Here is a 24,497-nt window from a genome sequence, read left to right on the forward strand (position 1 = left end):
ATATGTCCTCAGACGGTATTGCGAAATATTGTTCTCGATTAGTTTTGTATGAAGCAACTGCAGCATCAGTGACCTTCTCACTCTGAAATTAACAGGACACTCAGAACTTTTTGTGGCTTTAGAACAGGTTTATTCACGAATGACGAATATATTAAATAACATATAATTTTACAATGATAATTTTTTTGATGTTTAAGTGCTATATGTATTATGAATCATGATAAATGGCATAAATGAATGTCATGATGTATAGGCTCATCAACAAATGAAAGATGATTGGAAGAACAAAGAAAATGACGGAGAAAAGTACAGGGAAGATGAGGATGTAGAAAGTGACTAAAGGAAAAAATATGGTCATTAGTTCAACAAATCAAAATATCGAGCACCTGAAACGTTTGTAATGTCTCTATAAACCTTTAAAGCCATTCTGCTTTAACAGTGTCTTTGTTCTCATGTCGACTGGCAGTGACAATTTTACACAGAGTTCTATCGTTCTTATAATCCGTGCAAGATATAAATTTAGGAAACAAAGTAAGCTCAATACAATATGTATCTTCCTACAAAATAACAAGATAGTTATTTTCACAGATTTTTTTATTAAATTTGTTCCTTTAAAATCACCCGAATACAAAGATGTTGATTGGACAAGGTTTTCAGTAGTCGAGTGTTGACAGGTACATTTTCCATGAAGTCCTCATCTGAGGGGAAAAAGGAAATGTTTGCACCTGCTGGAAATACATTTAGTTTATGCTCATATTTAATATGGAACATTTCTTACGATGCAGAGGCTGCATCTAGCTTGAACTGAGGAGAATGAGCGCGAATAGTGGTCTGTGCTCCTTCGATGAGTTTCTGCGTGAGTGATGTATTTAAGCGGCTTCTCCCTCCTCTTCCTCCTCAGCGCTGGCGGTAAGCATGGTGATCAGCTTCTGGGTGTTGATGAAGCCCTTCTCGTCGATCTCCATCTGCTCGTAGGCGTCGTCTACCTCATCCGCGCTAAACTTGTCTCCGAAGGTCATCAGGAGTTGTCTCAGTCTGTGGAGCAACCAAGAGTAATCATGCGTGTGTCTCGGTAAACAAATTCGGCTTGTAAGAGCGTCAATCAATGGGAAAGAATAGCTGCTTGGAACATGTTAGCAGCTACAAGAAATAATAGCTTTCTAACGTGTTAACTGCACAATATCGGTCCTTATTAGTTAGCAACAGAAGCTGATACTCGAAAAATGGAAATGAAGGAACAGCATGTTGAATGGAAAGATAATTGTTGTACACTGCTGGCCATTAAAATTGCTACACCACGAAGATGACGTGCTACAGACGCGAAATTTAACCGACAGGATGAAGATGCTGTGATATGCAACTTTTCAGAGCATTCATACAAGGTTGGCGCCGGTGGCGACACCTACAACGTGCTGACATGATGAAAGTTTCCAACCGAATTCTCATACACAAACAGCAGTTGATCGGCGTTGCCTGGTGAAACGTTGTTGTGATGCCTCGTGTAAGGAGGAGAAATGCGTACCATCACTTTGATAAAGGTCGGATTGTAGCCTATCGCGATTGCGGTTTATCGTATCGCGACATTGCTGCTCGCGTTGGTCGAGATCCAATGACTGTTAGCAGAATATGGAATCGGTGGGTTCAGGAGGGTAATACGGAACGCCGTGCTGGATCCCAACGGCCTCGTATCACTAGCAGTCGAAATGACAGGCATCTTATCCGCATGGCTGTAACGGATCGTGCAGCCACGTCTCGATCCCTGAGTCAACAGATGGGAACGTTTCAACACAACAACCATCTGCACGAACAGTTCGACGACGTTTGCAACAGCATGGACTATCAGCTCGGAGACCATGGCTGCGGTTACCCTTGACGCTGCATCGTAGACAGGAGCGCCTGCGATGGTGTACTCAACGACGAACCTGGATGCACGAATTGCAAAACGTCATTTTTTCGGATGAATCCAGGTTCTGTTTACAGCATCATGATGGTCGCATCCGTTTTTGGCGAAATCGCGGTGAATGCACATTGGAAGCGTGTATTCGTCATCGCCATACTGACGTATCACCCAGCGTGATGGTATGGGGTGCCATTGTTACACGTCTCGGACGCATCTTTTTCGCATTGACGGCACTTTGAACAGTGGACGTTACATTTCAGATCTGTTACGACCCGTGGCTCTATCCTTCATTCGATCCCTGCAAAATCCTACATTTGAGCAGGATAATGCCCGACCGCATATTGCAGGTCCTGTACGGGCCTTTGTGGATACAGAAAATGTTCGACTGCTGCCCTGGCCAGCACATTCTCCAGATCTCTCACCAATTGAAAACGTCTGGTCAATGGTGGCCGAGCAACTGGCTCGTCACAATACGCCAGTCACTCCTCTTGATGAACTGTGGTATCGTGTTGAAGCTGCATGGGCATCTGTACCTGTACACGTCATCCAAACTCTGTTTGACTCAATGCCCAGGCGTATCAAGACAGTTATTACGGCCAGAGGTGGTTGTTCTGGGTACTGATTTCTTAGGATCTATGCACCCAAATTGCGTGAAAATGTAATCACATGTCAGTTCTAGTATAATATATTTGTCCAATGAATACCCTTTTATCATCTGCATTTCTTCTTGGTGTAGCAATTTTAGTGGCCAGTAGTGTATTTAGACGACATTAAATGCCCATTGCTAAAGATTTTGTTCCTTTGTCAAAGACAAGAAAAGTTTGGAGCAAGTTCTTATTTAGTGACATAACTGAAGATACGAAGTCTGTTTGAACACCACTTTCAGAAAAGCGTTGTAAGGCCCTCGTTTTTTGGTGACAGTTAACTTTTTTATGAGGAAGAATGGTTGTTTCACTTTTATCAGATGTTAAGGAAATGCAAGTAGCCGGCTATTCGTGAAAGTATTAAATAATAAAGAAATAATAGTGTACAAATCCTTAAGATCACTGTGATTTACGTATGCGAAAGAAAATGGAAATACTGTAGGTCTACAGAAACTATACGACTCTACGTGCATTTCATTAATTATTTCAGAACACAGAAAGAACTTTTTAATACAAACTTGACTTCGTAAGTCAGTTAAAAAAACTAGTTATAATGGCACACAATTTGTTTGACCTCGGCTGGAAAGTACTGGAATAGGCCTATAGATAAGGAAATGGAAGAAACAGAAAGCACTAGAGCCTCCGTTAAAAGATAAAATATTTTAAAAGTGGTATTAATTTTTTTCATTTTTAAGTTATTAATTATTAGTTCTTCTCTCGTGCGTGAAAATGAACCTCCAGTTTATTTAACAGAAAAAAGTGCTAATTTTACGTGGATCTCAAAAGTACATTCACTGACAAAAACGTTAAGTCTCTGGAGGGAATGTTCCAAGGTATACGCAGCTTCGTACATGTGCGTACCCCCAGCGTGCATGCAGGTCTCTAGAGTTGTACCACTCTTAAGGCTAGAACGCCCACTAGAGTGCCTTAGTCCCTCCACCATGTGGTCGTGTTATCAGACCTTAAAGAGTACGCCAGATAGTTAGTTATCATTGTGCAGAGCCACGAAGAATATTGCGCATTTGGGTGAGATAACGTCACTAGCACAGTGTTAGAAAGGGTCGACTCTGTGGGACTGAATCTGGCCTGCCGATCGAAGGATACGATGCACCGGCATGTGGAGAGTCTGGACGTGACACTGGTTGGTCCACTATTGAACTGAATGGTTTTATACGAAAACCAAATGCCTCGTCACAGTTTTGGTCGGCCATGACTGACGACACCAGGAGGGAGGAAGGGGGGGGGGGGGGGGATCGTCGTATCGTGTGCCAAGCGCATCGTAATTCCTTCACATCTGCGCCTGCTGTCCGGGTAGAAGCAAAGGACTTACAACACCCCGTCTTACCCCGCAACATTGCTTGGAGACCAGCAGAAGCTGGGCTACTGAATCGCCGTCTCATTGGTAGACTGCAGTTAACACCATCAGTTGGACTGCCGTCGGGTGGCTACACATTATTTTCATCGATGGATCTGAAACCTCGTCTCTTCATTGTCTGTGCCTATGGTGACACTGAGCCGAGACGATACATTCTGCTGATGTTGTGGACAGACTACCTGTGTTATTCCCAGTGTTGTGATGTGAGGAATAAAAAAAATGGTTCAAATGGCTCTGAGCACTATGGGACTTAACAGCTGTGGCCATCAGTCCCCTAGAACTTAGAACTACTTAAACCTAACTAACCTAAGGACATCACACACATCCATGTCCGAGGCAGGATTCGAACCTGTGAGGAATCATCGGGTATGATTCCAGGTGTCCTCTGATAGTGATTCAGGCAAAACTGACGGCATAGCGAAACGTTACCGAAGTCTTGCATCCTCATATGTAGACACCATCCTTGTGCCATCTTTAAAACAGGACAACTTTCGTTCCACATGATGTTGAATGCTGACGTGCTCCTTTGGCCAGGAAAATCCCTCGACATGTACCGCGCTCGCCCCCTGCCCTCCGACCTCACTTCAAACCATGATGTCAACTCCGTCCCGGTGCCAATATCCAGAACGCAGAGGGCTCATTACAACTGCGAGTCTAATTACCACAGGAGAGGATACAATAACAGTATGACACCTGTCCCAAGAGGATCAGTGCACGTATTCATGACAGATTGCAACATTCTACTGACAAGAGGCCAGTAGTGTACTCGTATTTCCGATTTCGTTGTTCATTGAACTTTATTCTGTAATCAATGAAATAAAATCACGTAGCTTCTCAACGTGAGAAGTTTATTTTAATTTCCTTCTAGGTGTTTACCGTTTTTTGTCAGTGAGACTATGAGCTCCAATTTTTGTCGGTGATACATTTTTCAGAATAAAATTAATCCTCCGCTTTTAAGTAAGGAAAACAGGAGGCTCTCCTTGGTTGTGAGAAATTATGGAACTGGAAGTGCTCTCCCAAATATTCCCAGCTCGGAACACCTTCACTCCACTTCAAGGTGGCTGGGTTTTCGATGAAAGTAACCGAGCTCTACTATCCGCACGCCAATAAATCCGGGAATAAAATGTTTCAAAACATGTGAGGCATCAGTACAAATGTATAAACGAAACCTTACGTTTACATCCGTCTACAGATAAAACATAATCAGGAACCATACGTTAAGAACAATGCTGTGTGTATAGGGGTAAAGTCGTGCAACACGAGATACACAACATGTAAAACTTTACCTAATAAGTGAAAATTAACTATTCACTTAAAATAATTATTTGTTCCAGTTGAATATCAGGTTATGGTTCCATGAGTTCAGCATCTTATTATCAGACTTAGATCGTACAATAGTCATCATATTTCGCACTATTCTCTCCCACTACGCTACGAGTGTTAAATGTAAGAGTGAAACTTACTTTTCACTGTCAATCTTGCCGTCGATGTCAAAGGTCTTGAAGGCGGCGATAACAACTTCATCATCATCAGAGCCTGGAATAAAGAAAGACAAATATTAACAAACAGTTGAGCTAACCGTTCTTGATAAATTTCTAATTCCACGAATATTTTTCCAGTCTGAGATTGATCATTTTCTGTTTGAAGCCCTGCAAGCCCCTGTGCCTCAAAAGATTCAACATCTACGAGACTTATACCAGCCTTCATGCTGAACGGAGAGCTATTTTGTTATCCTAAAGGTGCCAATTTGGTCTGTGAGTGTTTTGTGCTGTGACACCACACACTATCAAAGGTTGTTAGTCTGTACGGAGAATTGCACGCACACAGCAGAACATCTAAAAGTATCAGTCTACACTAGCAACGACTTTAGTCAAGATTACTCCCGTTGAAGAAACCAAAGCTAGTATTTTGTAGCTGTTCAGTGGTGCAGAATGCACGCCGTATTTCCTTTCCTTTATTTAATTAAATAAGTTGTCTAACTGCTGTACAATGGAGTTATTTATCTGAAGTAAGTAGCTTCAAGTGGATTGTCAAAGCTTTTTAGGAACATCTTGAAATTGGTTGACCACCTGTTATACAGAAAACAAGTTTTCATAGAAACTATTTAGTGCAGGCCTCCAGAGAGAGGTGGGTGGATTAAAAACAAGTCTGCAAGTAAACCGTGTGCTAGAACTAAACATTATGCAGCTCACAATACGAAAATTGTTTGGAAACAGTTGAAACATGACTCTTAAGTTGCAGATATGTCACACCGTGGAATGCTAACAAAGAGCTAACAGGTATCTTTCTTTTTTGTCTTTTCTAAACTAAAATAATACATTTAGAAGTAAATGTTTGTTCTGAAATCAGAAAACAGCTCACGCTGTTCACTATGTACCAAAAGTGGAATAGTAACACCAGAATAGCTGAGAATCACAAAACCTCCCGCCGTGGGTGAGTCTGACTTATACTCTAAACTCCGCAGAGGTGAATAAAAATTACTTCTACTCTCTTGTTAACGATTTAACGTCTCAGTCAGATGAGATGGAACGAATTTTACTCGCCAACAAACAGGCTGTCTCCCGCTTTACCCTTTCCTGGAGACCATGTGATAGCGTTTCGCATTCACATGTTATTTGCGTATCTCCAACGGACAAAGATGGCCGGGAAATAGCCATATTCAAATAATCACTCAAAGATTCGTATTAAGAGATTTCGGAAACATCGGTAAACTTATACCTATACCGTGGGGCAGAGATCTGAATCCCTCTCCTCCGCGAGACGTGTACCTTAACCACTGTGCCATCTCGTTCGGCTTTACTTAAATAATAGAAAAAGAAAGATACACTGAATATTTACAACTAATTACTCCATGGAAGCGCATAATTCAAACTTTGATTAAGTAGAATCCCTTAAAAGGCTTGCATCTACAGCTGATTTTCTAGGTATTTGAATTTGTTGTGTCAGATAACGACTTCACGGGAGTTTAATGTGGCATGTTGGGAAGTTTTGCAGCATCGTGACACTGTATCAAAGCCAAATCCAATGGGTGAAAATGATGGGTTGTTATTGGCTCCTTATCTGAAAATAATCCTGGAGAATGCTGCGTTTCAGAACAAATGTGTCACTATTGGGCTAACATAACGAGCCTCAGAGAAGGTTGTCAGGGGAGTTGTTTCTGGCGCCGTGCTTGAAAATAATCCTGGAGAATGCTGCGTTTCAGAAATGCCGTGTCACTATTAGGCTAGCGTAAGGAGTCTCAGAATAGGTTGTCAGCGGGAAAAGCCGCGTACCTCCCGACATCCTTGCGGCGAAGAGGGACAGGAGCTGGGTGAAGTTGATGGGGCCGGGCGCCTCGTTCACCATCTCGTCGAGCTCCTTGTCGGAGGCGAGACGGCCCAAGCTGTCAAACGTGGCCCGCAGGTCGTTCTTGCTGATGATGCCGTCCTTGTCTTGGTCCATCAGCTGGAATGCCTGCGAAATAGAGTGAAAGCGTCCCATTAGTAGTGAAGCTGATAGTCTAACAGATAACTGCTGCAGTCTGGAAACATGTGCTGATTTAAAAGACACACTGCATTTTCTGTACAGAACCCATTTCCCCTCACTAGTTTTCCTGATTTGTTTTTCGTACACTAGAAGTTTCAGGATAAGACAGGCATAGGAGCCGATATTATGAACTTTTAGGCGTAGAAAACAACATGCAAATATACAGTACACATGTTTTGTCCTCAGTGGTTTCCTACACATAGCTATTTGAAACTATCAAGAAAGGAGGGAATGCTGCACGTTGTAGAATACTGATATGTCGTTATCTGACGTGATTTTTATTGACAATTTTTCTTTACTACGCATGCTGCTATATGCGCGTAAGCACTAAAAACACGACGGAGGAATATCTGCCTTGTTCAAATACCTTGTTGTGTACTTCGTCATTTCACAAACCGTACAAACAATTATCTACTGCGAAAGGATTCAGTGAGGATCGGATCCAAACAACCAAAATAGCAAATGTCATGTATTTCAAATATAAATACCTGCGAAGCCGCTGGGAACAAAGCGTATGTTTATTTGATTTTTTTTATATGCAGAACAGTCGATACTGTTCCACATAGCGTACTTGCGTTTCCTTTAGATTGATAGGTAAAAGGGGTTTCCACAAACATGGATATGTAGGCTATGAAGCCGTTTGTATTGTTTATGGTACTGTGAACTGGGCGACGAGGGGCTGTCGCGAGTATTTTCTGTAACAGTGATAGATGTAGGACCATACGACGCAGACAGATTCTCCGGGGTTATTACTGGAAACATTCAGTTTGGATTACTTTTCAATGTGGTTGTGTCAATCTGCTGGGATGGCTCATACCCCTAGTGACCATCTCTGGTTTTGTTTGAACACCTAGATCCATACGATGACCAAGCATAGCTGTAAATAGCGGTAGCAAAAATATTAGTGCTGTGGGTATCAGAAATTATTTCTTGTAACAAGAGCCTCGTTCGATTGAAGAAGAAATATTTTTATTATTTGATCCGTGGTCTCTTGAGAACTCTGGGACTGTACTGAAACGTAACAACGAGGAAAAGACTGCAACTTGTTCAACTTTCGTTGAATGAAAGCATTCCTTTTTATCCAATTTTACATCTCTTCCCATTTTAAAAAATGAAGAAATATCACAGAATACATAGCCATACCTGTATTCAAATCTTGACCTCCGTTAAACCCGATCGGAAGTCTTAGTTAACAAAGTTTCAAAAGTTTACGTACCTGCAACGTTGTACTCTGTCTATATTATGGAGTAAAAATAGCGTTCATAAAGCCATTTGGTATGATGTTTTAGAGAAAGAATGTTTATTCTTCCTATTAATATTATAGCCCTCCGCTCAATTTAAATAATGTTTATGGATGCTACAAAGCAATTTTATCTACTAGTTATAAGAAATGTGCAGAACAGTGTAAGAAATGGATGCCGCCATCTGAAGATCGGCCCGAAGCAATTTACGGATTACGTCCACCCGAGAAAATTGTGAATGATCGGATTATTTTTTACAGTGCTATTAAATTATGTAAAACTGAAAACAGAAAACGTGTGGCTAACCTGTAATTATGAGTAAAAGACTGTGACGAGTTCTTCATCAATAAGAAAAAGTCTGTAGGTGTGTATTACTTAATGTGTAGTGGACGGCTTTGACAAGTCTGTCGTAATGACTAAGTGACGAGTACAGGGTAAAGTACTTCATATGAAAGAAGGTAAGCTACTGGCGTATACTTCCACGAAGCACAGAGATGCATTTTGAATCTACTTGGAGAACAGTAAGCTGAAGGCACATTTTTTCTTCCTTGTTTCAGATTCCTCATTCTGGGCGGCAACGAAATGTAAAAGTGTATACTTAGTGATCAGTTTTTCGTCGAATGAGCGATACATTTCGCCGCACATAGTATCGGGCATAAGTCTATCCTTAGATGGCGATATGTACTTGTTTGCCATTCAGCATATTTCTGCTGTACTGCGTATGGACAAAGGTGCTTCATAATATCTATAAACCTGATTTAAAAGAATTGGAGGGCTATAATATCGGCGGGAAGGAAAGGTGTTCTTTTTTCTAAAATATCAGAGTAAATTACTTCTGTAAGTCATGTTGATTCCATGACACAGACAAGGCAAAATATTGCAGACGGTTGAACGTATTCTGCCTGCCGTTATAGTCATATTAGCTAAAGCTTGAATTGGTGGTGATGATGGATTAAAAATATAAGTTCAAAGAAAAATTATCAAAACAGTAGGTAACGATACGCTGATATTCAGTCGCAATTACCATTTCATTTCTTGATAGTTTCAAAAAGCCATTAAGAAGAAAGTTTATATTTACATGTTGTTTTCTATTCCAAATAGTCCTGAACCACCTTGTGTACAAAAATATCCTGCGAGCTAGTGACAAATGTTTCCTTACATAAGTCGGTACTGTGTCTTTTAAATTGGCATATATCACTCTGTAAAGTGCTAACCTCAATCTAAGGCGCACAATTTGCTCGTTCTAGCTACGTATAAGGGGAAAAGTGCGAAGGTGTGCTGACCTCCTTGAACTCGGCGACCTGCTTCTGGGAGAACATGGAGAAGACATTGCTGCCGGTCCTCTTGGCCTTCTTGGAGCCGCGCGAGCTGCGGTCGGGGGCGGCGGCGGCGGGGGCGGCGGCGGGGGCGGGGGCTTCTGCTGGCGCCTCCTCCTTGACAGACTTCTTCTTCTTCTTCTTTTCCTTGTCCGCCTGTAACACGACACCAACGTCAACAAAAATGACTCTGAGCACTATGGGACTTAACTTCTGAGGTCATCAGTCCCCTAGAACTTAGAACTACTTAAACCTAACTAACCTAAGGACATCACACACATCCACGCCCGAGGCAGGATTCGAACCTGCGACTGTAGCGGTCGCGCGGTTCCAGACTGTAGCGCCTAGAACCGATCGGCCACTCCGGCCGGTCCAACGTCAAAAACTTCCTACTTTTATCAGTCACTTGGCTCTAAAAAAAGCCGCAATCTGTGTCAGAGCAATGAAAGGGAAATTCCACATCAGGCCCTATGCAAAACAGCCTAGAGGCACAAGATGAGGTCTTATCTACGATCACGGTACATCCTGGTTCGCGAAACTAGACTTGCAAAGGTAAAGGAAGAAGGGACGAAGGCAGGTTGGAAGTAAACCTTTTATCGAGAATGAGGTCATCAGACAAAATTCACGAGGTCGACTAGGAGATGGAAGCGACACCGGTCGTCCTGAAGCGACTATTTCCACAGTTAATTCACGAAATTCACGGCAACCACGGAAAATCTAAACCGGGACGATTGAGACAAGATGTGAAACCTGCTGCCCCTACAAAGAAACGAGTTCGTTTCTTAGTCCCAGCGCTGCCTCATTCGAAGATAACTTCCCTAGCGCCCTCCATCGAAAGATTTACACAGAAAACTGGTCTCCCTATAATTTCGTACCCATAACAAACCGATATGAAAGAGAGGCGCGACACTACGACTCGTCAATAGGAACCGTGCTATAAATCCGAATAATTCCTGGAACCATTTCGCAAGAACATTTGAACTGCAAATTTGTATGTGCATCTCGCATAAACGCATGCATCACAATGTCTGTTGTTGTACCGGAGGATGAAAACTGAATATTCAATGTTTTTTAGGTAAAGGGCACAGAAAATTTATTTATATTTGCCTGTTGACGGGTCTAGTACTATTAGCAAATTTGAACTGGCTGCAGGGTTCATCATAACTTTTTCTGCAGCCATGCATATTTTACTCCTCAAACCAGAAGGACAAATATGAAAAACTACCAACGCACTAAGTCTATGGATACAACAAAAGGTCACGTACTGACGTGGACAGACTTCGACTCACTTGAGAGCTACTGTTAGTCTTCAGTATAAATTAAATGAGGAGGAGATTCCAAGCAACTATAGTCTTGTAAAAGCACTTTGGGTAATGAAGTCTATTGATGGAGTAGAGTTAAATATATTTTGATTTGAGTAAATAACTCGAGGTTCTTTCCGAATGAAATTTAGTACGAGAACTCAACTGTTATTTCGAAAGAAGTCCTCGTGGGTGTGGCTTTACCGGCAGTCGAATCCAGAACTCTAGTATGAAAGGCATGCAACATAGCACCAAATTTTAGCTTCATCAATTAAGCCAACTTGCTTCGTTACTTGGACTGGATGGTCATCTTGTTTCCTGCCTTTTGCGAGATAAGAAAAGTATAGAGGACTCTTCATAGGCACTAGCCTACCGCCAACGCACATGTTCTGATCAGAGATGTGACACGGGACGAACTAATTTTATTTATTCCTGTCCTGTACCAGTCAAAAATTACCATAAAACCAAGTGAAAAGAACAATAGAATACCAGACAGCAGTTCTTACCCAGACATTTCGTCATAAATCAATGGAAACACACAATGCGAAGTCTGCGATGGTGAGCGGGTGTGAAGCATAAAATCGGTTACCACTGTCTTTACCATTCACTCAGCATCGAATTACTCTATTACACACACAACCCATGTAAACAAAGAGCTTAGAACGAACGCCATTGTTAATAATGCACATAACGCAAGAACTGGTGAATTAGACCAAGAACCTGCCCGATCTCCACTGTATATCTCTACGTAGAGACAGGGACGTCATCTAATTTACCGGTGTCACCCCTTGTTGTGACCACTCCTGAAATGATTAAGTCCGCAGCATGTTCCGACTGGGACTTCGCTCTCCTCGTAGAGGGTTGTTCCGACCAGAATTCCAACACTTGGGAACTGTTAGAACCAGCTGATGGAAGCCTTCAGGACTCCCTCACGTGCCTGCACGAAGCGGTTAATGACATTCCCTTCTCAAACGGAGTTTTTTTTTCATGTCATACATAACTACTGAAGCCCTTAGGCTATGATTTCGATACTGTGTTCCGTGAAACCTCAATGTCCTTTAAAACAGCTTCAGATGTACCAAACACAAGATGTTATTTAAAAATTATTTCAATGAATATAAATGAAGCAATAAACATCGACCTTTCTGGTACCGTGCACTGAGATGTTCGCAAGTTCGCAACGGAGGTACTACGACATTAAACAAATATGATGCACGTTGGCAACGATAATTAGAAGAGTAGGATATTGCGACTGTGCTCCAAAGCATAACTGATTATTTCACTGGTCTGTTACCAAAAGTTCGGAGGACGGCTGCGCTAGACTACGGAGACTATTAACGTAGATATGCTTATTGTAAGTGACATTCGTATCAGTTTCTGCACAAAGGGTTCTGCCAATTTTCGTCCTACTTATTGTTGTCAGTTGCTGTCCACGTAACTACCAACACTAGTGGAATGCGGACCACAGGTTTGCTGAAAATAGCAGCAAAGCCACGAGTTTACACAGTTTCCAGGACAGCGGGGTCGGGCCACTAGCCAAGTGTCTAAGAATACTGGAACGGTAGCTGTCCAATGGAGTCAATACTTGTATACCACTCTTTCAATGGGGCGCCGAAGTGGTTACGTGCCACCTGATGGACGTGTACAGTTTATCCCGTTCGCATACGTGTCAAAATCTGCGCCAGCAGTGCATATTTTTACGGCCGCTTATTTTCAGACCCTCTCCCGAGTTCCTCCTCTCCTTCCCTCCTCCTTCACTCCCCACCGATCCTCCCCCCCCTCCCCCCCCCCCCCCAATTCCCCGTCATCGCCCCACCCACCCGACTTTGGACTCCAGCCGCCCTCTACCCGGTCAGGAAACGCGAGAGGGCGTCGTTAAAAATAGACAGCGCCCGCGGACGCAGTGACGCGAACTCTCTTAAAATTACGCACTCAGCCCGGCGGCGGTGGCTTCCAGTTACGAAGCCGTGGATACCTCCAGGAATGGCTATGGCCGCATCAGGATGTAGTATCGTGCTCTGAATATGAAATGACATCAGGGGAAACGATCCAAAAGAAGCGAAAGCACGAAAATAATCTGTGGCCACTAGCCTGTTAAACAGTCGTGAAAACCGCTACGAATGGAGCCAGCGGCGACCTTTAATGTTGCAGCATGTCTGGGATACGAAGCAAACGCTCGGGTAGCGTTTCAAAGGCGAGTGTTGAGACGAAAAGTAGCTGCGATCACTAACCCCAGCGTTGGTGATCAGTTTCTGGTCTCTGTGACAATTGAAACCGGATTCGGTATAGACGTAGCTTGGTTTTTCGCAGTTAACGGGAAATAACACGTGGTGACACGAAAGAAACGCGTGACACCAATATTTCTCTCGTTCGTAGGCAACAGTCCGAGGATTTTTAGATGTCACTTAGCATTTCTTTTACCTCTGGCAACGTTAGGGTGAAAAGTGATGAGTTGCACCATAGTTCGGAATCCCCCTGTAATAAATTGGGTAATTCAGTCAAAAGTCGGACGAAGGCAACGGCGTACCACCTCCACAACAACCATGCATAGTAACGCACTGCGGTGTTCAAAGCAACCTTCGGGTTGATGACTGATTTACTTTAAGTAAGCTAATGATCTTCGACAGTGTATGTAGGCTGATTGATTGTACTTACTGTCGTAAAGAAACTAATTTTCATGAGGTTTATCGCCCGGATTTGCTGGCGGAAACGAACGAAACAATATTTATGAAATTTGGAAAGAAAGGTTTCAGCCCCACCGTAGTACAAGGGTTCTGAGGTGTCATATCCACGTTTTGTGTGGTAAGTGGCATAGGGCCTCACACTGGTTTCTGAGACGTCATATTCACGTTCTGTGTGGTGTGTGGCTATGGCAGCCGTTCAAGGTTTTGTACTTTTACTCACATTCTTATCTGCAAAACAATAAGAATAGAAGCTCGTTACACTGCACTGTTGTCGACTGTCAGAGGGCACAAGATGGATGCAATGCTTAATGTATTCTGGTTTCTCACTCTTAGGGTAAATAAAACAGCAATATTTTAGAACCTGACATTTATAAATAAGGCAATCTTCTAGCCATGTGGCTGTTACTGACATTTATTCGGGAGATCACAAACATATACTTTAAGTATAGAGCTGAACCTATGCTTGGACTTGCGTCTTATACTATGACGTGAAGTTACTAGCCCCAATGTGTTTTTGAAATTACCTAACGACCTACTCGCAGTATGTCAACCATCTCAGTTATCTACATTAGCTTTCGTATATATTTTCTCTGCCTCGTGATGACTGGGTGTTGTATGCTGTCCTTAGGTTAGTTAGGTTTAAGTAGTTCTAAGTTCTAGGGGACTGATGACCTTTGATGTTAAGTCCCATAGTGCTCAGAGCCAGAGCCTTTCGTATATATGCGTAAACAGTAACTTTCTCTTTAGGTTGGCACATTTATTTTTTATTTTGGTGAAGTGCATCTGGCTTTTTATTCGTCGTTCAGGGTACTGCAGGATTTAGAGAAGCTGGCGTCCACATCGATATGAGTGAGGATTCAGATCGTCGTCTGATCATCCTGCGTAAAGCGTTCGAAAGTCGCTGGAGGCGAATAACGCTGTGATTCCGTTTCCTACCAATCTCCATCAAAGATAAGTGTTCCTACTCTTGAGGTATCAAAGTCAGGGAGACGTTATGCCTTAATCCTTTTTCCTACTACAAGTCGGTGAATAACTGTGGGAAATATTTTACTCCTTTCTAAGAATTCAAGGAATACTTACCAGTTCTTGTGGAAAGTCGTTAATTTCGTATTTTGCCGAAAACTATGATTTGTAAAAGCAGGATAACTTCAACAATATAATAAACATTGTTGTGTTTCTATCGGAAGGCACCATTGATCCAGCCTGTCTGAATATTTATTCATTGTGGTATTTTTGAACAAATAATCAAACGCGCTAAGATGACGGCTTACAGTAAGCACGAGACATGTTTTGGGAAAACTGAGAAGTGGATAGAATCAGACGTTCAGGTTGCAATGTTCCGATGGCAGCGAACGATTGACTCCCTCTCTCCTTCAGCAACAAAACCGGAGTAGACGTTGTGTAGAAATGAAATGAAAGATTTTCATTTGGTGGAAGATGATTAGTTGCGAGTCAACCAACATACATCCCAAGTATGCTCAAAACTTTCGCTTTTTATAGGCGATAAAAACTAGTATGATTTCATTAACAACCGTAGATGCAACAAATCTGCGATTCATCTCTTCGCAACAACCGAGCCACATTGCGTGTTTGTCTAGCTTCATACGTACACAACACTAATGGCATTTTAATCAAATGTCTTGGGCGTGCATTATGTGATAACCACGTCGTATGCACCCACATTGTTACCTTAACCCTCACTGGTGACTGGTTCCCAGTCGCGATCACACCTATAAAAGACGCTCCGCCACGTCACTACTCCACAGAAAAATGTTCACATTTGGCATCAAGCTTTATTAAAAATTCAGCGAAATATAACTGATACGGAGAGATCAAAGAACGTATCGTATGGTCAAAAGGGATAACAGTACACTGCATCTGCAGACACATGTTGCAGAGACGAGCTCAGAAGAGCTAGCCATTCAATGTCCTGGATCATTCAGATGTCATCTTCCGTTAAGCTCCACTATATAGCTTTGCTAGAGGCGCATCTAATAAACATAACAATATATGAACATTACGTTACGGGAAATCCAGCGGAAGAAAGCGGAACAATATAAGGGCGTCTATGTCTTCATTGCCGAGTTGTTTCTCAAGTGGCATTACAGAATTACACGTCTGAAATCATTGGCTTGCACTTTTCAACCACGTATCCTATATTAGTCGTACTTCATTCTGTGTAACGTTGATATTCTCAATAAGGAAGATAATACACATTTAAACTCAGTCATTTTGTACTGTCGTCAAAACAGCAATAAATGATTTGTTGTGATCCTGTGTTCTTATACACAGTAGTTTCTTCGTGGCACATGCCTTTGCCACGCGGGGTAGCCGAACAGTCTGATGCGTCTTGGCACGCACGGTCCGCGCGGCTAACCCCGTCGGAGATTCGAGTCCTTCCTCGGGCATGGGTGTGCGTGTCGTCCTTAGGGTAAATTAGTTTAAGTTAGATTAAGTAGTGTGTAAGCTTAGGGACCGATGACCTCTGCAGTTTGGTCCCATAAGACCTTACCACAAATTTCCAAATTTCCAATTGCATATGCCTTGCAGTATGCTCTCGGCGTCATCACACAGTCATACAATCAGATAATGACAGTTTATTCGCTGACATTGCGACTCAAAGTGACAAACTTGCTGAGTAAATGCGAGTAAAGAGGGTGGATCTTTCTTTCGGAACAGCATTCTTTCGTCGCCCCATTCTATCTTTATTTACAACTCACCGTCAGTCATAATGAGTAGACGTGGCCACTGAGGTTTCCCTTCATAGATGCGAATGTCAAGCTCAGTGTCGGTCCCTTCTCACACTGTTGAAAAAATTCAAGTAAGTTGTAGCATCGTTAAGAGCTTCCTTTCGCAGAAGGAGGTACACTTCTGAACACACTGTATTCGTAAACGTGAGAATCGGAGTTCGAATCCCCGTGCAGCCGTCTGGATTCAGTCTTATTTTGATTTCACGAAATCAGTTTAGGTGCATTCTGATACTATTCGTTTAAGAAGACCTCCGTCAGTCTCCTCCACAATCCGTCTCACACTAAGAGAGTGCATCGTTCGCAGTGCCCTGTATGCAGCAGTGTAGTTATTTTGAAAACTTTCCTTTCTGCTGCAAGTTCGCAGCCAACTAAACAGTAAACGTAACGAAAAGAATCACTATGTTAAGCCATGTACACTACATTTATTCTACGAGCACCTATTCGAGACAGGGTTCCTCAGATTTTGACCAGTACTCCTCTCTGATAAATAAATGTAAGCCCTGCGTGGTTTTCTGAATTACTTCACATTGACCGTACTCAAAAATGGTTGTGATTTATTCGTGCCGTTTGATTTCTGCAGCTACCAGTAAAATAGTGCTATGTTGCCTAACCAAAACATTAAAATCGCGAACTCTTCTAGCGGTCGTAGAGAAATTGGTCTTTTGAACACCCACTGCTAATATACACGTAATCGCCTTTGGAAGTTTGGTGATCTAAGCAGAAGCACATCTGCAATGAAACATAGTAGAAGCAAGTGCCACTCTGCTGGACACAGATCAAAAAGAAAGAAAGAAAAAAAAAAAATAAACTGTCACACGCTGTCAGCTGTAACTAAGTGCGGAGAACGGAAATAAAAGCAAAGTCCTAAATGTGCCGGGCACTTGTCGTAGCTGCACACGAGTCCGTTTCGCGAGTTCCACCTGCCACACATTAGCTTAGCTGACGCCGAGAGGACTCGGCCGGCCGACGCGCACACTTACCATTGTGTATTGAGCCGAAGAAGAAAGGCCTTCCTAGAGGTGTTGTCTGCCGGAGAAGGCTCAGGCCACTGTCTTCCGAAAGTCTTTTCACTTGTCTCGGCACCTCGCCCCCCACCCCGCGCGCTACCCGTCGGCCCGTGCGCGCGCCTGGGGGCGTACCTCTCCTTATTTAGAGCTGGCGTCGGAAATAGTCAGCGCCGGAGCCCCCAGCGTCCGATCGCGATCGGGCCGGCTCCTCGGGCGCTCGAAGGCGCCCCACCCTGGCGCCCCTCATTGTTCTCCGTCGCCTTCCTTGTCCTTATCTGCAATGCCGGGGGTGACACGGCTGCCCGGTCAGTCTCTGTGACAACTCCGCCCCGTTGACCTGTCCCGGCAGTGTGCTATTGTAAACGCGGCTCCCTCCGCGCGACCTACTTTTCACCGCGTGTCGCATTGTCGCTCTGTGAACGGTGCTGCGAAAAGTACACTCTGGGACATTCCACCAGCGGCACTGTCAACGATCTTCCGGGAATCGTATAGAGTGGCTACGAAACAAGACGGCTGAAATTTACACATTGATACAATTACACTACTGGCCATTAAAATTGCTTACCCAAGACGAAATGCAGATGATAAACGGACAAATACATTATACTAGAACTGACATGTGATTACATTTTCACGCAATTTGGGTTCATAGATACTGAGAAATCAGTACCCAGAACAACCACCTCTGGCCGTAATAACGGCCTTGATACACCTGGGCATTGAGTCAAACAGAGCTTGGATGGCGTGTACACGTACAGCTGCCCATGCAGCTTCAACACGGTACCACAGTTCATTAAGAGTAGTGACTGGCATATTGTGAACAGCCAGTTGCTCGGCCACCATTGACCAGACGTTTTCAATGGGTGAGAGATCTGGAGAATGTGCTGGCCAGAGCAGCAGTCGAACATTTTCTGTATCCAGAAAGGCCCGTACAGGACCTGCAACACGCAGTCGTGCATTATCTTGCTGAAATGTAGGGTTTCGCAGGGATCGATTGAAGGGCAGAGCCACGGGTCGTAACACGTCTGAAATGTAACGTCCACTGTTCTAAGTCCCGTTAATGCGAACAAGAGGTGACCGAGACGTGTAACCAATGGCACCCCATACCATCACGCCGGGTGATATGCCAGTTTGGCGATGGCGAATACGCGCTTCCAATGTGCGTTCACCGCGATGTCGCCAAACACGGATGCGACCATCATGATGCTGTAAACAGAACCTGGATTCATCCGAAAAAATGACGTTTTGCCATTCGTGCACCCAGGTTCTTCGTCGAGTACACCATCACAGGCGCTCCTGTCTACGATGAAGCGTCAAGGGTAACCGCAGCCATGGTCTCCGAGATCACAGTCCATGCTGCTGCAAATGTCGTCGAACTGTTCGTGCAGATGGTTGTTGTCTTGCAAACGTCCCCATCTGTTGACTCAGGGATCGAGACGTGGCTGCACGATCCGTTACAGCCATGCGGATAAGATGCCTGTCATCTCGACTGCTAGTGATACGCGGCCGTTGGGATCCAGCACGGCGTTCCGTGTTACACTCCTGATCCACCGATTCCATATTCTGCTAACAGCCATTGGATCTCGACCGACGCTAGCAGCAATGTCGCGATACGATAAACCGCAATCGCGATAGGCTACAATCCGACCTTTATTAAAGTCGGAAACGTGATGGTACGCATTTCTCCTCCTTACACGAGGCATCATAACAACGTTTCACCAGGCAACGCCGGTCAACTGCTGTTTGTGTATGAGAAATCGGTTCTAAACTTGCCACAAATCAGCACGTTGTAGGTGCCACCACCGGCGCCAACCTTGTGTGAATGCTCCGCAAAGCTAATCATTTGCATATCACAGCATCTTCATCCTGTCGGTTAAATTTCGCGTCTGTAGCACGTCATCTTCGTGGTGTAGCAATTTTAATGGCCACTAGTGTAAACTATTGTCGAAAGCTCGTGTTTTACAACACTACACAGACCTGCCTGTAAGGCCCTCTTAATGTTAAGGCATCAAAGGAGAATAGTTGATGATAAATGAATGTGAGGTAAAGCTGTCACTAGTGTGAAGGTTGTTTTGAAAACCGTGGTGCTCTACTAGGCGCTATCTTACTAGAGACAGGCCCTTGCCCTCTGTCGACGCTTGACCTTACTTACACAGCAGTTATAGAGGGACCTACAAATTAATGTGTAACTCGGCAATTTCATGGTGACAAACGTTGCCAGACTCGGAAGAAATGATAAGTGGTAAAAGTCCCGAGGCTTTTGGATTTTTACCGCTAAGCCACCGACGCAGGAAGATGTCTTCTAATGTGGTTTCACTGTAAAAGATCGCACTTCGCCAGCCTTCGTGGCCGTGGGACAGCATTGCTGTCAAATAAAACAGAGGTCGTCAGATGGAGTAACTGCTCGGTCATGAAAGTGGGTTTTAAAATTTCCATTACAACGTATGACCTCGATATCCAATCATAAATTAATATTTATTTTGGGGGTGAACTTAATGCAACATGTAGAATACAATAATATTTTTGGCCTTACTGTGGAGCCACAGCGATCGTATATATAAATTTAATAAAAAAAAAACAGACCAAATCCCAATAACTTATTTATTTTTGATTCTGGTAACTGCTTCCAGTCTACAGGGTGTCCTGGAAATGTTACGACAAACTTCGAGGAGTTGTAGAGGGTGTCTTGAGGAACAAATCGAGGATAGGAACTCTTGTCTGGAAACGTCATCTAACGACGCTACAGACTGTCGAAGTTGTAGGCGTTGGTGCTTGCCATTAAGCCACCTCTTCCGCAGAAAAAACTGCGGTTTATTTTTCTCCTGTATACCGATAAACACTGCGAATTTTAGAGGGTTTCAGAAGAAAAAGAAACTGCGGATGGAAACCGTCATCAACCAAGGCAACAGAACATCACATTCATAGGGAACAAGGCCTATCTACTCAGCAACAAGCTCCATATTCTCCACTGGTGCTGGCCGGTGTGGCCGAGCGGTTCTAGGCGCTTCAACCTGGAACCGCGCGACCGCTACGGTCGCAGGTTCGAATCCTGCCTCGGGCATGGATATGTGTGATGTCCTTAGGTTAGTTAGGTTTAAGTAGTTCTAAGTTCTAGGGGACTGATGACCTCAGATGTTAAGTCGCATAGTGCTCAGAGCCATTTCTCCACTGGCGATCGTGGCAATCACTCGTCATCACACTCATCACTGAATAACAAACAACATCGCAAGACGTTCCACTTACGTTCCGTCAGCGCGCATTTGCTGCCGAATGGGGCCTCCCGGTTAACAGTGCCATACGATCATTTCCATTTTTTGCTGCCGAAGAGTTGGCTAGTAGCAGGTGCTGGCGTCTGTAACTTCAACGCTCTGTAGCGTCGTTGGATGACGTTATCGGACACTGGTTCCTATCTTCGATTTGTTCCTTAAGACATCCTCTACAAGCCCTCGAAGTTTATCTCAACATTTCTGGGACACCCTGTATAACACCATCTTCAGACAAGAGAGTCCAGATGATTTATTTTTTTTGCTGCAGTTAGTATTCCCACAAGCATCCTTACACTGACGTAACAAAAGTCATGGGATGGCGATATGCACATGTACAGATGGCGGTAGTACCGCGTACACAAGGTATAAAAGGATGGTGCGTCGGCTTTCCGACATGGTTATGGCCACACGATTTTGAATGTGAAATGATAGTTGGAGCTAGCCGTATGGGAAATTCCATTTCAGGAATCGTTAGGGAATTCAGTATTCCGAGATCCAGAGTGTCAACAGTGCCGAGAATACCAAATTTCAGGCATTACCTCTCACCGCGGTCAACACAGTGGCCGACGGCCTTCACTTAACGATCGAAGAGGAGGGGGAAATTAGTGTTTAGCGTCCATCGACAGCGAAATCATTACCGTCAACGATCGTGAGCAGCGCCGTTTCCGTAAAGTTGTCAGTACTAATAGACAGGTAACACTGCGTTAAAAAACCGCAGAAATCAATGTGGGACGTACGACGACCGTATCCAATAGGACAGCGCGGCGAATTTTGGCATTAATGGGCTATGGCAGTAGACGATCGATGCGAGTGCCTTTGCTAACAGCACGACATCGCCTGCAGGCCTCCCAGGGAGTCATGACTATATCGGTTGGACACTGGACGACTGAAAAACCGTCACCTTGTCAGATGGGTCCCGATTTCAGTTGGTGAGAGCTGATGGTAGGGTTCGAATGTCGCGCAAACCCCACGAAGCCATGGATCAAGTTGTCGACAAGGCACTGTGCAAGCTGATAGTGGTTCCATAATGGTGTGGACTGGTTCTTCTGGTCCAACTGAAACGATTATTGACCGTAAATGGTTACGTTCTGCTTCTTGGAGACCATCTGAAGCCATTCAAGGACTTCATGTTCCGAAATAACGATGGACTTTTGTGGATGGCAATGCGCCATGTCACTGGGTTAAAACTGCTCGCTGTCCGCCTCTGGTAGCTGAGTGGTCAGCGTGACAGAACGTCGGTCCTAAGGGTTCGGGTTCGATTCCAGGCTGGGTCGGAGATTTTCTCCGCTCAGGGACTGGGTGTTGTGTTGCCCTAATCATCATCATTTCATGCCCATCAACGCGCAAGTCGCCGAAGTGGCGTCAAATCGAAAGACTTGCACCCGGCGAACAGTCTACCCGACGGGAGGCCCTAGTCACACGACAATTGCTCGCTGTTGGTTTGAAGAACATTTTGGACAATTCGAGTGAATGATGTGGCCACTCAAATCACCAGACATGAATGCCATCGAACATTTGTGGGGACGTAATCGAAAGGCCAGTTCGTGCGCAAAATCCTGCACCGGTAACACTTTCACAATAATGGACGGCTGCAGAGGCAGCATGACTCAATATTTCCGCAGGAGACTGCAACGACTTGTTGAATCCATGCCACGTTGAGTTGCTTCGCTATACCGTGCAAAGGGAGGTCCGACACGGTGTCACAACAAGGTATCCCATGACTTTTGTCACCACAGTGTACATAGGAATGCAGATGAGTTGACGCGGCCCGTCCCGTCGGAGGTTCGAGTCCTCCCTCGGGCATGGGTGTGTGTGGTGTTCTGAGAATAAGTTAGTGTAAGTAGTGTGTAAGTCTAGGGACCGATGACATCAGCAGTTTGATCTCTTAGAAATTCATTTAAAATTTTTTTTTTTGCAGATGAGTCGGCGTGGGTCTCGCGGAAGAGTAGTGTGGAAAGCTATCACGGATGGTATCATTTGAGCAAAATTGCTTACTAGGTGTTTACTTGGCGGCGGCGACAGATTGAGCCAATTAGTTCTTACAGTGAGCTCAACTAATATGGACCTTGCTTTCTCATTGCCCTGTACTCTTGGTTCCGGTCATTTGCGCTGGTCGCGTTTTGTGCTTTTCTCCATGCCAGTCTGTATTCTGTGTTCAGGCTCTCTGCTCCCTCGTAGACTGAACCGCACATCGAGGTTTTCCTCTTACAGGGTCCAGCTCCCTGGCTTCCTGTTAGGACATGACCGTAGATTACAGTAGTGACATTTGTGCCGACAGGATGATTTCACAGCCTCTTCACGCCTGTGAAGATACGAAAGTGATCAATATACAGGTAGACCGTCCAGTGTGACTGGTGTATCACTCGCAGCTACGTATTATAGCGTAATAATAGTGGTCCTAACCGACAGGGACCGGAGACAAGTGTACGCCTTGTCATTGACAAGTGGTTTCAAATCCGACAGGAGTTGCTGCTGTTAATGAATGCAGACAGGTTATCGAGGGAGCACTGCGAAGAAAGTAGCGTGCAATGGACATGTGGGGTAGGGAACCTTGCAAGGCACAATAGCTCACAGCGATATAAAAGGCTACACGTCTTCAAAATGGTTCAAATGGCACTGAGCACTATTGGACTTAACTTCTGTGATCATCAGTCCCCTAGAACTTAGAACTACTTAAACCTAACTATCCTAAGGACATCACACACATCCATGCCCGAGGCAGGATTCGAACCTGCGACCGTAGCGGTCGCGCAGCTCCAGACTGTAGCGCCTAGAACCGCTCGGCCACCACGGCCGGTCTGCACGTCTTCAGTTGGAGAAACGAAACAAAAACTAGGTAACGAGTGATCGAGTAAAACAGAAGTGACATCCAGCGTACCCCAAGGAAGCGTTATAGGTCCTCTGCCGCTTCTGATCTACATGTGGCTCTGAGCACTAAGGGACTTAACATCTGTGGTCATCAGTCCCCTAGAACTTAGAACTACTTAAACCAAACTAACCTAAGGACATCACACACACCCATGCCCGAGGCAGGATTCGAACCTGCGACCGTAGCAGTCGCGCGGTTCCGGACTGAGCGCCTAGAAGCGCTAGACCTCCGCGTCCGGCTCTGATCTACATAAACGATTTAGGAGACAATCTGAGCAGCCCTCTTAGATTGTTTGCAGATGATGCTGTCATTTAGCGTCTTGTAAAGTCATCAGAAGATCAAAACAAATTACGAAATTACTTATACCCGATATCTGTGTGGTGCGAAAAGTAGCAGTCGTCTCTCATTAAGAAAACGTGTCAGATCATCCACGTGAGTACAAAAAGAAATCCCTTAAATTTCGTTTCACGATAAATCACACAATTTTAAAGGCTGCCAAATCGATTAAATGCTTAGTAATTAGGAAAAAGTTTGCTGGAAACATCACGTAGACAATGTTGTGGCGAATGAAAGCCAAAGAGTACGTTTTTTTGGCAGAACGCAAAGGAGATGCAGCAGG

At 44.2% G+C, this 24,497-nt stretch overlaps 1 protein-coding gene across 1 annotated transcript; it reads right to left on the reverse strand.

The window, feature by feature from the left end:
• Nucleotides 1–576: 576 nt before the first annotated feature.
• LOC124788287 (myosin regulatory light chain 2) lies at nucleotides 577–17,734 on the reverse strand. Its single transcript, XM_047255519.1, has 5 exons — nucleotides 17,717–17,734; nucleotides 9,969–10,157; nucleotides 7,192–7,372; nucleotides 5,383–5,455; nucleotides 577–1,035 (listed from the first exon to the last, which is right to left on the reverse strand). The coding sequence occupies exons 1-5, from the start codon at nucleotides 17,717–17,719 to the stop codon at nucleotides 870–872; spliced, it is 612 nt and encodes a 203-aa protein (XP_047111475.1). The 5' UTR covers nucleotides 17,720–17,734; the 3' UTR covers nucleotides 577–869.
• Nucleotides 17,735–24,497: the final 6,763 nt, after the last annotated feature.

The sequence above is a fragment of the Schistocerca piceifrons genome, chromosome 3, assembly GCF_021461385.2.
Source record: "Schistocerca piceifrons isolate TAMUIC-IGC-003096 chromosome 3, iqSchPice1.1, whole genome shotgun sequence".
Lineage (NCBI taxonomy): Eukaryota > Metazoa > Arthropoda > Insecta > Orthoptera > Acrididae > Schistocerca > Schistocerca piceifrons.